Source organism: Bison bison, unplaced genomic scaffold (assembly GCF_000754665.1).
Source record: "Bison bison bison isolate TAMUID 2011002044 unplaced genomic scaffold, Bison_UMD1.0 scf7180017863790, whole genome shotgun sequence".
Taxonomy (NCBI): Eukaryota; Metazoa; Chordata; class Mammalia; order Artiodactyla; family Bovidae; genus Bison; species Bison bison.
This window is the reverse complement of record NW_011494362.1, coordinates 966,579-981,061: the sequence shown is the minus strand read 5'-3', so window position 1 is coordinate 981,061 and position 14,483 is coordinate 966,579. Positions and strand designations below refer to the sequence as shown.

General features: G+C 40.9%; 1 protein-coding gene across 2 annotated transcripts in view; it reads right to left on the bottom strand.

The window, feature by feature from the left end:
• Positions 1–3,326: 3,326 nt before the first annotated feature.
• The window catches only part of TLR10 (toll-like receptor 10), a 15,296-nt gene continuing 4,139 nt past the window's right edge, over positions 3,327–14,483 (bottom strand). Inside the window, exons 1-2 of one of the 2 annotated variants that reach the window (XM_010833594.1) lie at positions 10,250–10,479; positions 3,327–6,406 (exon numbers count right to left, since the gene is read on the bottom strand). In XM_010833594.1, coding sequence (XP_010831896.1) covers positions 3,880–6,318 — 2,439 coding nt within the window. In that variant the 5' untranslated portion in view covers positions 6,319–6,406; positions 10,250–10,479 and the 3' untranslated portion in view covers positions 3,327–3,879. Of the gene's footprint in view, positions 6,407–10,249; positions 10,480–14,483 lie in introns of those variants that run through there. The other variant, XM_010833593.1, reaches the window with a different exon arrangement.

The window sequence follows — 14,483 nt, the reverse complement described above, 5'->3', positions numbered from 1 at the left end:
TCTTCCCAACCCAGGAATCGAATGGGATCTCCTGCATCGCAGTTAGATTCTTTACCAGCTCAGCTACCAGGGAAGCCCAGTCCCGGAAAATGTAAGCAAAAATATACTTGCTGAGTGTGAGGAATGCTCCCTGACTAGTAAATCTATGTGCCTGATTTACAACAAGGCCCAGCACTGAGGTGGGTGGACTTGGCTGCCCTGCTGGACCTCAGAAGAGCAGAGGAGGTCAATCAATGAAGTGTCTACAGACAAACTGTTTTTCCTTCAGAAAATCCTTGGAGAGAAGCTATGTGCCAGGCACTGTCCTGGGCAAAGGTGGAGACAACATCTGTGAGCAAAGCAGAAAAAATCTCTGCTCTAAAGGAGTTTGCATTCTAGTGGGGGAAGACAGAATAAGCAAAATAAGTAGAAAAATGATAACAGAGGGCTGAGATCAGTACCAGAGGCAGAGGGGTGGAAAATGGAGCTAGGGGACTGTGGGAAGCTTCCCCAGCAGAGCATCAGTGATAAAGTTGTCCTTGCAACCTCCTGGGGAAACCAGGATCCCAATTATTCTTCATCCTTTATATAGAGAACATGTTCTGGCTTGTGGATAAATGGTGGTTAATCTGAGAAGCAGCCCCAGGTCATGAGTTACTGATAAAACAAGCACATTGTTTTAGGTGTATTGGGTTGCCAATGCAGGATGCCTTGGTGAGTAGGGAGAGACTGCAGACAAGAATGCAAATCTCAAATAATTGTGAGGAAGACTTAGGGGTTGTCCAGCTGCTGAAATTAGGAGTTGCTGAGAGCTAAGCCTAATGTGTTATTTTTTTTAATTGTAATAAAATGTCTATTAAAAAAAGACTGTGTCTTCTAAATTGAGAACTGGAATAACTGCCATGAATAATCCAATCCTGAAAACTTTAGGGCTGTTCCAAATTAACTAATCTGTAAAAGTCTTTACACTGAGTAATTTATGCAAGATTTACAGAATCCTCATACAGTATGTCTGACTCCAGAAGCCCTGAAGCACACTGATATCAGCAGCCCAGCTGCTGGGTGCCTGGGAAGAAAGGCATTCTCTCTGTCCTTTGCCATGGCTCCACTGTGGTTTCCTAGGGTTTCCCCTTTTACCAGACAGACCAGGAAGGAGGAAGAGGGACATTCAGTCTCAGGGCTGCTGAACTCCAGCACGTCAGAGTAGACAGCCATCGGTCAAAGGGAAACATACCCTGGCTTCTAGATCCACATCAGACTTCTCCCTACACTCTCAGGGACCTTCCTGAGAACTCTTTTTTAAATGATCACTAGTGTGAGAAATTCATAAAACCACAAATCATAAGGAAATAAAGTTAGATGCAGAACCCAGTTTTAGCCTGCTTAGGAGATTGGTTTTATTAGATTGAATGAGCTGAGATAGATGTTTTCCTAAGTCAAGTATGTATGTGTTCAGTTGCTCTGTGTGTCCAGCTCTTTGAGACCTCATGGACTGTAGCCCATCAGGCTCCTCTGTCCATGGGATTCTCCAGGTAATAATACTGGAGTGGGTTACCATGCCCTCCTCCAGGGGATCTTCCAGACCCAGGAGTCAAACCCAAGTCTCTTGCATCTCCTGCATTAGCAGGCAGATTTTTTTTTTTTACCACTGCACCATCTGGGAAGCCTTTTGTAAGTTAAGAACAACCAAATATTGGCAAATTCACTGATTCAAGCTGTATTCAGGAATCCTTCAATTATGGATTCTCTGTCTTCTCTTCCAAACTTTAACCTATGCCTGATCTTACTCTTCAGCTTCTCAGAATTCACCTTCAATTTCCACTCTCTGTCTTGAAGCCGGGCTCCAAGTGGCTCAGTTAATAAAGAATCCACTTGCAATGTAGGAGACACAAGCAGATACAAGTTTCCCAGGTCAGAAAGATCTCCTGGAGGAGGGTTGGCAAGCCACTCCAGTATTCTTGCCTGGAGAATCCCATGGACAGAGGAGCCTGGCAAGCTACAGGCCATAGGGTCACACAGAGTTAAACATGACTATGCAACCGAGCATGCGTGCACATCCTGAAGCCAGTTGAGTCCCTGCTAAGTTTCTCTAGTTAATCCAATGTCCATTCCATGAAAGTTCATTGAGCATCTTTTCTGAACCACGGACTGAACAAACTGCTGCTGATACGAGGGCAGAGGGAAGTCTGTCCTTACTTTGTGGAGCTCATAGAAGAGGGAGAATGGGTTTTAAAAACATATGTAATCAATTTGGTGATATAAATATGTCCAAAGTGTTATAGAGAATAGAGGAGCACCATGCTTGGGAAAGAAATGAGGACGGTTTCAAAGAAGAGTCAATATTTGGATTTTGCCTGAAGGATGTATAAGATTTCCTGAACAAGCTAGGGCAGGCAAGTATCACAGGCAGGCATGATGCAAGTCCTAGAGTCTGGGCACATAAAAAGAGACGCGTGTTCTGGGAAAGGGCCAACAGTTCAAAAGGGCTCAGTGATTGGAAGCAAGGACAAGTGGTGACGGTGTCAGATCTTATAGGCATTTCCTTCCTTTATCATGCAGGTGAGCCACAGACATTTTCCTAATCGGGGAAAGAACATGTTTGTTCTTGATGCTCACTTTTGAAATATAATTTTGCAAACTTCAAGAGAGCTTGTTCTCTTTCAATGATTTGTGAGACTAGAAGAGAAGATCAGAGAAAATGGGTAGGACATGTAGGCTTTAAAAGTTATCTTTAGGATTTCCCTGGTGGTCCAGAGGTCAAGAATCTACCTGCCAACGCAGGGGACACGAGTTTGATCGCTGGTCTGGGAAGAGTCCACATGTTGTGGGGTAACCAAGGTCATGTGCCACAACTACGGAAGCCCATGTGTCTCGAGCCTGTGCTTCTCAACAAGAGAAGCCTCCACAGTGAGGAGCCTGCACACCCCAGTGAAGAGTAGCCCCCACTGGCCACAACTGGAGAAAGCCTGTGAGAAGCAACAAAGATCTAGCACGTGCACAGATGCCACGGTGCTTCAGTCACGTCCAACTCTTTGTGACCCCATAGACTGGTGGGCTGCCGTCTATGGGGTCGCACAGTGTCGGACACGACTGAAGTGACTTAGCGGCAGCAGCAGCAGACTGTAGCTCACCAGGCTCGTCTGTCCCGTGGGATTGTCCAGGCAAGAATACTGGAGTGGGTTTCCATGCCCTCCTCCAGAGGATCTTCCCGACCCAGGGATCGAACCTGTGTCTCCAGTGGCTCCTGCCCTGCAGGCAGATTCTTTGCGACTGAGATACTGGGGAAGCCCCAAAGTCTCAGTGCAGCCAACAATAAATGAATAAGTAAATAATAAAAATACTTTATATATAAAATAATATCTTTATTGTTTTCTCAGCTTGCAAAAGAAATATAGATTCATTCTAAGCAACTCCAACATTATAGAAATATACAACATGGAAACCAACTGCTGTAATCCAAACTCCCAGAGCCAAACACCCTGTTACTACACCAATGTGCTGGTCTAGGTTCCTTTAGACTCTTATTTCAATGTATAAACCAAAATACAATTTCCTCCATACCAGTTAATAAATACACAGCAACCTCAGTTTTAATGGCTATATAATAGTCTGTTGTGTTAATGTACTGTGATTTAGTAGATCAATCCTTACTTTGTGGGCATTTGAGCTGTTTTCAATTTTTTAGAATTATAAACAATGCAAGGATGAACACCATTTTTACATAAATCTTTGCAAAATATGTTTCTATAGGATACATTCTTAGAACTCTTTCAAGGAACTGACATGAAGAAATGATAGTTTTTCATTTTAATAGCTATTGCCAAATTGCCATCATAAAGGTATCAATTTGCATCCTAACAGTATATGTAGGTCCCAATCTCCCTAGGAGTGGGTGGGGCTCTACAGGCAGTCTGTTCTGATCAGAGAGATTGCAGAACCTCCAAACCCTTCATTCAGTTCTGTGAATGTCTGTAGTTCACATGTCCCTCTGGTGTCTAATAAATTAACATGAAGAGCAGCTCGAAGGTTTGCCCAAAAAAGGCCACATTTACGCCTATCCTTGGGCCATTCCAAGTATGCTTTCTTTTCCATGAGAGCTTTCAGCTCAGGATATCTGGTAGGGATGCAGTAGAGTGGAATGGGTTCCAGTAAGATAAGAATTATGTAATCAAGACTTTCATGGAAGAGATTGTGGTGGGCAAAGTAGGGTTCATAATGGCACCATTCAGTCTGGACAAAGCTGGGAGACAAAACAAAGATGGACTTGTAACTTTTCTCAATGCAGTTTATGGTATCTTCAGTCATGCTCTTGCCAGGGTCAGAGTTTCCCTCATGAAGGCAAATCAGAACAGAACCATCTTCTTTCTCTAGACTGGGAATCAATTCATACTTCACCCAGGCAGAATCATGTTCACTGTATGAAATAAACACATGGAATTGGACACTTCTTTTGAGTTGTTCCTGAGTTGTCTTCCTAACCCTGAGCCATGTCTGAGTCCATTGATGCAGCATCCTGAGATACCAGGGCAAATCAAAGTGGAGGCAGCAGAAGGCCACAGCCATCCCCAGAACGAGCATGACAACCACAATGGTGACGATCAGCAAACCTGTGTTGCAAGATATTTCTGGAAGATGAACATCCTTTAACTGAGTCCCCTTTAGATTCAAAGGGTATTCACAGATGTATGAATCTGACCATCCAACCATCATGCCTTCTGAGTATTTTCCAAGCTGAATGAAATCTCTTAATTCACAAGTACATTGGAATGGATTTCTTCCTGCATTTAGAGTTTTAACTTCCTGGCAGCTCTGGAAAAAATCCAGAGATGAGCTGAGAATTAAGTTCATTTCAACGTTCAGAACTAAGAGTCTTCTGAAATGACTGCACCCAGGAAGATCAGTTAGAAAATTAAATGCAAGATTTAACTCTCGCAAAGATGTCAGGTGAGTAATCGCTTTAGGGACAGTTTGAATTTTGTTACTATTCAGGTCCAGTATTTGAATGTTTCTAGGCAAGCACCCAAAAACAGAATCAGCAAATTTGTTGAATGACAAGTTCATGGTGACCAAGGTTTCTGGCCACAAGCAATTTTCATCATTTTCATGTTGTAACAGATTTTCACTCAGATCTAAGTGCCTCAAGGATGTGTTGCTGGCAAAGTGACTCACTAAGGAAAGTGTCTCCAATTTATTGTCCTTCAAGATGAGAGTTTTCAAGTGAGGCAATTGGATAGATTTTTTAAACACATCATCTGTTAAGATATTATTAGCAAAATTTAAATATTGGAATCTTGTAGGGTACATAGGGAACAGCATGTGAGGCATTTGTGCATCTGATATTGTCAGGTTTTCTATATCCATTTTGGTAAAAAGCAAGTAGACGCTCTCCTGGGGGATATTAAAAATTCTAAAATGTACATGTTCCAGTTTTATAGTTCTCATTACAGAATTTGAGTAGTCAAATGAATTGTGGTCAAGATAAACCTTACCTCCAAAGGTCACATGTTGAATCTGAAAGTACTCTACTGATGTATGCCAAACCAATTGGAAGATGAGGAAAAGATCGTCCCAGGATAAGTCAACTTTATTAAGTAACAGAATGGATGTCTTGGCATTTTCTAAAATAGGATTTTGTTGAGATTCATAACTCGTAAACTGGCTCTTTTGCAAATCTATATTGGTGACTTCTAATATTTTTGAAGTTTTGATTCCATCATGCAAAAGAACCCAGAAATTTGTGTTCACTGGTAACACAATGTGAAGTCTTGTTGTGTTTAAGATGGGCAGGCTACCTTCTTCATAATGAGATAGAGTTCTCAATCCTAATAAGACGGTATTTAGCTGCAAATGAGCAATTTTCTGAAAATCTGATTTTTGTATTTTTGCCCCACTCAAACCTAGGGTTTCCAGGTGTGACATGTTGCCAGTTTCTACGCTGATAGGCAGAGTGTCAAAGTCATTGAAGGACAGATCTAAATGTCTGAGACCTGCCAGTGAGAACCAGGTTACACTCTTCAGTCTGTTGTTAGACACATCTAAGTAGCTTAACTCCTTGTTGAATTCAAAGGTCTTGATATCCAGCTCTTGGATTCTGTTGTGGCATAGAATCAAAACTTTCAGTTTAGAGAGAGAACGGAAATCTGAATGCTGGAGTTGAAAAAGGAGATTATAAGACAAATCCAATGTGGTTGTAATTGGGGTCAAGCCTTCAGGAACCTTTGTTAAAGACATGCTGGAGAAGTTGGTAGTCAATTCCCTTTCTTCGGGCAGCTCTGAAGCCCCACTACGCACAGACGTAACAATACTACAAAATATGTAAATGCTTCTGATATGTCTCATGGTAATTCCAAGGATTTTATCACTGGTTCACCTCAGATGAATTTTATCACACATTACCTCACATGGATGAGGAAGATGAATTCAAATCCTGGGAAGACAACATACCATTAGGTGGTTATGTGATTTGTTAAAGCCTGTAGGACTTTTCTTTAATGCCAACATCTGATTATATTCACCAAGAATTTGGAATAGGGTCCCAACCCATTTACTGAATCTTTGACTTCATCTCAGAGCTTGGCTCACAGATTTCCAAGCCAGTTGCTGTGTTACACCCCCATCACTGAGAAAAGTCAAGATTCTCCAAAGGGAGATAGATACATCATAATTGGCAGACGTGCCTCTCACCCAGTTCAAACAAGGAATGGCATTGCCAGGTCATGTTCAACAATCCCCACCACCACCACCACTACATCCCCTTTCGATAGCCTGAAAGCTTTAGGAAGATTAAAAGAAATTTTTAAAAATTAAGACATTTTTTAAAGAGCAGTTTAAGATTCACTGCAAGATTAAAGGGAAGGTACAGAGATTTTTCCATATCCCTCCTGCCCCAACACATGCACAGCCTGCCCCATTATCAAACCCCCCCCCAATCAGAGTGATGCATTTGTTACAACTGATGGACCTACACTGACTCATCATAGTCACCCAAAGTCCATAGTTTATGCTATGCTTAATTCTTGGTGTTGTACATTCTAAGGTTTTGGACAAAGGTATGATGACATATATCCATCCTGTCTGGTAGCATCTCCAAACCATACTGACTCTCCTGCAAATGAGGCAGTGGCCATTTGATGTCTTTTTGGACAGCAGCTACCATTCACTGATATTCCATAGACTGACCCTTAAAACCACCGCCTTGTAAGGTAAGTGCTATCACTATTCAGCCTTTATAGGTATAGAATGCGGTACTTAAAGAGGTCCTGAAACTGCACCACAGCCACAAACTTAATTCATGGTGAGGGCAGAACCTGGGCTCTTAACCACTCTGCTATCTTGTCTTCCTAGGATGAGTCAAGATAAATCTGCTTTCAAAATATGCTGTAATACATGAATCATGATAAAATTGTATCTTTCTCTAGGTCATATTGATTCTTCAATGTTTCCTAAAATACAGTTCAAGAAATCCAGTAAATAAATCTGCAAGTGCCACCCAACTTAGGTTTTAGATCAGTTACTTACAAGGACTGACTTGGATTAAGCCCTTTAGTTAAGCGCTGTCTTGTTGAGCTACTGTATTTAGGAGTCACTTGTTGTAACTCCCTACCTATGTCCCATCTAATGTATTGATACTATTGCACTTAGAATGAAATCCAGACTCCGAATGCTGAACCATAGCATCCTCCATGTGTTGCTATTGCTTCCTTCTGGGATCTCATTTCATATCGCTCTTCTCTTGGCCCTCTGCACTCCAATGACACTGCGCCTCTCTTTGTTCCTTGGCTACATCATCTTGCCCTGACCTCAGCTTGGGATGCTCTTCTGTCATCCTTCCTTGGCCAGATCTTTCTTATTATTTAGGTCTTGGCTTAAAGTATATCTCCTCTAAGAAACCTGATTTGACCACTTAATCTAAAGAGGCCATTTAGACTAACTTGCTGTTCGTTCCCTTCATCCTATTTTATTTCTCTACAAAATAGAGCACTGACCACTATCTGAAACTTTTGTTCATTTATTTATTTGTTGACTACCACTCCCACCTCTCACACCCATGAGAGAAGGGGTCTGACAATCTCGCTCACCTCTGCCTTCCAAGCAGAGAGATAGTACCTAGTACATGGCATGTGCTCAGTAAATATACATTATATATATAAGTAGATTAATGATCTCAATATTGTATTTCTTAGCACAGTGTGGTATATAATATGCTCTCAAAAATACATATCAAATGAATTAATTGGAGTTATGAATTCCTGTTATAATGTAGTACATGATGATTAGAGAATGAGTTTAGTGATAGAAATTAATATGTCTGGGTTTAAGTCCAATCTTAACGTCTCACTGGCCATGATAACTTAGATTATTCATTTAACTGCTGAAAGGTTCTCTTTTTTAATTTGTAAAATGGGTTTTGTGCAAAGGCGTTGAAGAGATACTATACATAAACCCCTTGGGCTTCCCTGGTGGCTCAGACGGTATCACGCCTAGCATGTCACAGATGGTAGTGGTTATCAGGGCCAAGACTAGGGTGATTTCAGCACAGATTTTGAGAGGCACAAAGAAACTTGTTAATCAAGATAAATAATATTTTAATAAAAATTTTAAAGTAAAGTTAATGTAAAACCCACAATGAACAAAATATCAAAAAGTTTTTTCATAAAGACAGGATTAGTACTACTTTTTCCCTTGACTTTTCTTCTTCTCAGGCTCCAGTATGGCTTGTAGGACACTGGCAGTTTATAGACATTAAGATGATGAGGTGTTTTTAACATTATTACCTCAAAGAGTACTTCAGTTCCTAACAACTCATCTTAAGTTGCTCCTATGTCTAGGAGCTAGAACCCTTGAAAAGTGCAGCAAAATCTAACCCACTTGCTTTATCTGGAATCCTGTAAGTTGAGATGTTATAGCTTTCATGTTTTACTCGTCTCTTCTCTTTTTCACCCAATAACACAATCTCATCTGAAACTTACTCTAAAGAAGTAAGCGGAACTGACTCTGAACTCTTAAAATAATAGAAAGGTCCTCTCTCTCAGGCAATGCATATAAATTATGCCATTTCATTTAAACATTTTAAAAAGTAGGATATAAACTTTTGATGAAAGATGCAATCAATAAATACATTTTTATTATAGTCATGCTACTCTTACTGGGTGCTGAAAGCAGATGAAAAACAGAATGATCTTTTTTTAATAGCTTATGATTTAAAAGTCCAAGTCAAGAGACACCATAAAATAAAATGAAAATCGGTGGCTTGCCAAATACTTAATCTAATCCCTCTTTTCCAAATGATGCAAAAAAATGGAGACAGGGGTTTAAAACCCATCAAATATTGGAAGATCTTTACAAAATAAGAGTAAGAATGACTGACATTTTATGCATGTTTCCTGTTTCTCTGGTTCCCTGGTGGCTCAGAGATTAAAGCATCTGCCTGGAATGCAGGAGACCCAGGTTTGATCCCTGGGTCGGAAAGATCCCCTGGAGAAGGAAATGGCAACCCACTCCTCTACTCTTGCTTGGAGAATCCCATGGAGGGAGGAGCCTGGTAGGCTACAGTCCCTGGGGTCGCAAAGAGTCAGACATGACTGAGCGACTTCACTTAGCAAACTTATCACTTGGAACTGAGATAAATGCTTTCCATACATTATTTTGTTCTATCTTCTCAACAACCCAACAAAATGATGGATATTTTTATCCCCATTTTGCAAATGGAGGAGCTAGAACCAGAGGTTAAGTCACTTGCCCAAGGTGAGCCAGTGAATAATTGCTAGAGCATGAATTTGAACCCAGACCTATCTCGTCCCTTCAGAATGCAAACCGAAGGCATTTCAGACTCTGAAATGAAATAGCACAGAGTGTGATTACCGAGACTAATTCCGTTGGCAGGGTTAGAGCTGCTGTGGTCTCTTCCTCACTTCCTACATACGTGCCTCTCTCGAAGCTACCTATGCTCTGCTAGGGGTCATGAATTTCAAGAAACCAGAAAAAGGAAACCCAAACTCTCAAGCAACTGCAGGACAATTCCTCAGATCAGCAGTGGTCAATACTAAGCTCAAGGTCACTCACTAGTCATTAAGGTCACTTCAGATTAGTATAGGCAAAATAATAAATACTAAAAATCTGAACAAGGCTACTTTCTTCCCATCTATGGAATAAGCATGAAAAATCTGAAAATCTGAATAAATCCTTTCCTCCCATTTTCTTTAGAAAAGACCCCACACAGCCCTTCTCTCTTTTTCATGAGTTTTACAGCAGTCAAAGCTAGAATTCTTACCCTCAGGCTTGCAGCGGCTCCACAGAGCTACAGGTATAGAAGATTCATGCACAGGACCAGAACTGGCTACAGAAGTGGCTGAATCAAGCTCTTTCTGTGACGCGTACCCTCCTTTGCCCTCTACTGCACGCTGGTGGCATTACATGTTGCATGAGTTCATACTATTTTAGGTTATTTTTTTAAAGAATTGCAGTGAAATACTGGTAGCTCAGATGGTAAAGAATCTGACTGCTACCCACTCCAATATTCTTGCCTGGAGAATTCCATGGACAAAGGAGCCTGGTGGGCTACTGTCCATGGGGTCAACTTGGACATGACTGATCGACTAACACACACATAAAGTAAAATTGCCAGTTTAGCCATTTTAAGTGTACAGTTTAGTGGCATTAAGTATGATACATTCACATAGCTGTTCAATCATTAGTACCATCCATCTCCAGTATATATATTCTATAGAGCCCTCTCATAAAATAAAAATAAAATAAACACTTCCATTTTTTGTGTCCAAAGACATATTCTTCCCTTTCCCAGAGCCCAGCATTTTTAAACATTTTACACTCCCAGTGAATGGGGAATTTTTCTTTACTTATGTTTAAATTTAATTTTCAGAAACAAGTCAAGCCAAGTTAGAAAACGGTGAATCTGGTCCAGACAGAATAAGAAACTTCCCCAGGGCCATTCTCCAGTAAGAGATGGAGTCAAGATTTAAAACTGAGTCTATCTGACTCCAAAGCCCCAGATTTTCACTACTTCAGGTGGCCAAGGGTTTGTATTCTATTCCTTCTGCCCTCACCTGGAATTTCTAGAATCTTTAAATCTTTATTTGCAATTAGCAGTAAGAATAGTAAGTTCAGAACTGTATGTGCTGATATCTTTGGCTGGTGATTATTTTTTATTCCCTTCAAAAATATTTCCCTTTTTTTTCCTTCCTTTTTTCTCCCTCTCCTCTTACTTTGGGCTTCAGAGATATCTGACCCGATATTCTTCTACCTCTGTCTGTCTGTCTGTCTGTCTTTCTCTCTCACACACACAGTCAGTCACTCATATACATTTCTTCCCTCATGCCTTCCCCTGATCTCAAACTTCTTCATGTCGTATTTCTGCCTTCGTATATAACTTGCAACCAACAGAGAGCTTTGGATTACCTCAAGTAGTGGAGGTTTATTTTAAAGACACTACAGAAAAAGAGAGAAAGAGCCCCCAGGAAGTGAGAAGGCTCAGCACCTCACAGCCAGGCTTCACAAAGACCTGGAACACTGACTCCCCAGGACTCCCTGAGGCAGCCCTGACGCCCACCTTGTCTTGCTGTACCCGTCTAAGTGGGCAAGGGCTGTTCTCTACTCTAGTTATGACTCAGCTTCTCTTTTGACTCCTTCTGCTTCACTTTGGACTCCTAGCTTCTCTTTACTGCTGCCTTTGCTTCTATTTCTTCCTACTTTCTGCCTTTCTCAGTGTCTTAAGGGCAGAGCTGGCCTCACTGTGTGGATACTTACCCAAGATAAGAAATCTGACTTGGCTCTTTGTCTCATCATCCAAAATGGAACATCTCCATTGGTCAGAGGACCCCCGGACCACCTAAGAGTCTACAGGCCTATTTTCCGTCTTGCCTTTGGTAGGGCCTAAGTCCCTAGTGCAGACCAGTAGGAAAATCACATGACCCAAGTCAGCCCACCTGAAGGAGCTGCTTTCCTCCTAAAGCTCTTGCAGTATAGCACATAGGCTGGTGTGGAAAATATGTTGTTTTGGCAGAGCTCCTCTAGTTTAATTATAAATATCAGTAAGAGAAAATAATCACAAGTTTTTCCTGAATTTCTGAAAAAAAAAATCCTCACGTGGTTAGGGAATTCAGATTGTTCATCATTCATTTACTACACTCGATGAGTATAAGGAGGGGAGAAAATTTTAAAATTTTGCAAAAGCTGGGGTGTTCTTTCCCACTGAGCCACCAGGGGAAGTGAAAGTGAAAGTCACTCAGTCGTGTCTGACAGTGAAAGTCACTCAGTTGAGTCTGACTCTTTGCGACCCTGTGGACTACACAGTCCATGGAATTCTCCAGGCCAGAATACTGGAGTGGATAGCCTTTCCCTTCTCCAGGGGCTCTTCCCAACCCAGGGGGCGAACCCAGGTCTCCTGTATTGCAGGCAGACTCTTTACCAGCTGAGCCACAAGAGAAGCCCAAGAATACTGGAGTGGGTAGCCTATCCCTTCTCCAGTGGATCTTCTCAACCCAGGAATCGAACCAGGGTCTCCTGCATTGCAGGTGTATTCTTTACCAACTGAGCTATCAGGGAAGCTGGAGCCACCAGGGAAGCCCCAAACAAATAAGTAGTGGAAGCCTAATAATTTTGCAGAGATCTGGTTCCTTATTACTAAGGACTAGAGAAGCACTGTCCAATAGAATACAGAAAGAAGGCAAGTCATATAAGTAACTTTATCTAGTAAACAAGTTTAAAAAGACAAAAAGAAATAGGTGAAATTAATTTTGATTATATATTTTGTTTACTCCACGACATCAAAATGTTCACATGTAATATAAAAAACTACTAATGTGATATTTTACATTCTTTGTTTCATAGAATAATGTGTATTTTACACTTACAGCACATTTCAATTCAGATTCACCACATTTTAATAACTCAGTAGTGACACATGGTTAGTGGTTGCCATAGTGAACAAACAGGATTAAAGTTTTAAGTTAATAAACGGCCATGCTACAATTAAACAACAAACTGGAACTCTAATTCACCACAAAATATTTCCCAATAATGCCAAATACTGCTGTTTCTCTTTTCCTCACCTCCCTGCTTCCAGCTTTGGCTTCCTTTCTCAGCTAACCCTGTTCACTCTACAAATGATCCTGTTGTAGAAACATCTATCAGAACCTGTGTCCTCAGAAATTTATCCTTAAGGCTTTAGGGGCAAGAAAGGGAAAAAAATCTATACCTCTATCTATCTATATGTAGATAGAAATATGTGTCTCTCTATATAGACTATATATAGACAGCCCAGGACAATCTAGATGAACATGATGAGCAGCTCATCTCCAGTTCCACATGTGCTGACATAAAATAATGAAGAGAACAATAACTGCAATAATAATGACATCATCATAAGAGCTAACATTTATTGACCTTTTGCTTTGGGCCAAGCACTGTTCTCTGACATTACACATATTAAGTCATTTAATGCTCCCAACAACAGGATGAGACTATTTTACATCCAGGGCAACAAAGCAGAGAGGCATTACATAACCACTCAGGGTGGCTAGAAGGAGGTGGAAGAGGCAGAACCCAGGCTGCGGTAGCCTATCCCGGGAGTGTCCTCCTGCCCGTTGTGCACTTCCAGCCCTGGACTGAATAGCCAGACCCTGGCTTTCCACACATTATACCTCTGGTTTCTTAACAATCTTATAAGCGAGGTATGGTTTTTATGCCATTTTCCAGATGACGAAAAGGCAGCTGGAAGAGGTTGAAGAATTCATCCAAGGACACAGTTAACAGAGAAATTGAGCTAGGCTTTAATTCCAGGATGCATATGCACAGAACCCAGCTTCATAACACTTATTCTCTACTGCTTCCACCTCTAACAGAGACCTAGTTTTGTTCTCCTAAACCCCATTTCTTTTTTGTTGTTGTTGGTTGTAAAATTTTTAAGTACAGAAAAATGTAAAACCAGAAGCAAGCATCAACCACAGGCAAGTGCTGATAATGTTTTTGTACATTTTCATCAAGACTTTTTTTCTCTGCATATTTTAAACATATTGAAACCATCCTGTACATACTATTTGGCATCCTATGTTTTTCATTTATGTTTTAATATAAGCATTCCCTTATGTTAATGAATAAATGTCCTCTACATTTTTTTTAAGTTGTGATTAAAAAAACACATAACATAAAAGTTATCGTCTTAACTGTACACAGTACTTTTAATAATTGCAAAATATGTCACTAAATGAACCCAGCACATCCTTCCACTGTTGGAAATTTGAAGTGTTTCAAATTTTTCACTGTTAACAATAACTCTGCAATTAACATGAAAGTGAAAGTTGCTCAGTCGTGTCCGACTCTTTGCGACCCCATGGACTACACAGTCCATGGAATTCTCCAGGCCAGAATACTGGAGTGGGTAGCCTTTCTCTTCTCCAGGGGGATCTTCCCAACCCAGGGATCAAACCCAGGTTTCCTGTATTGCAGGCAGATTCTTTACCAGCTGAGCCCCAAGGGAAGCCCAAGAG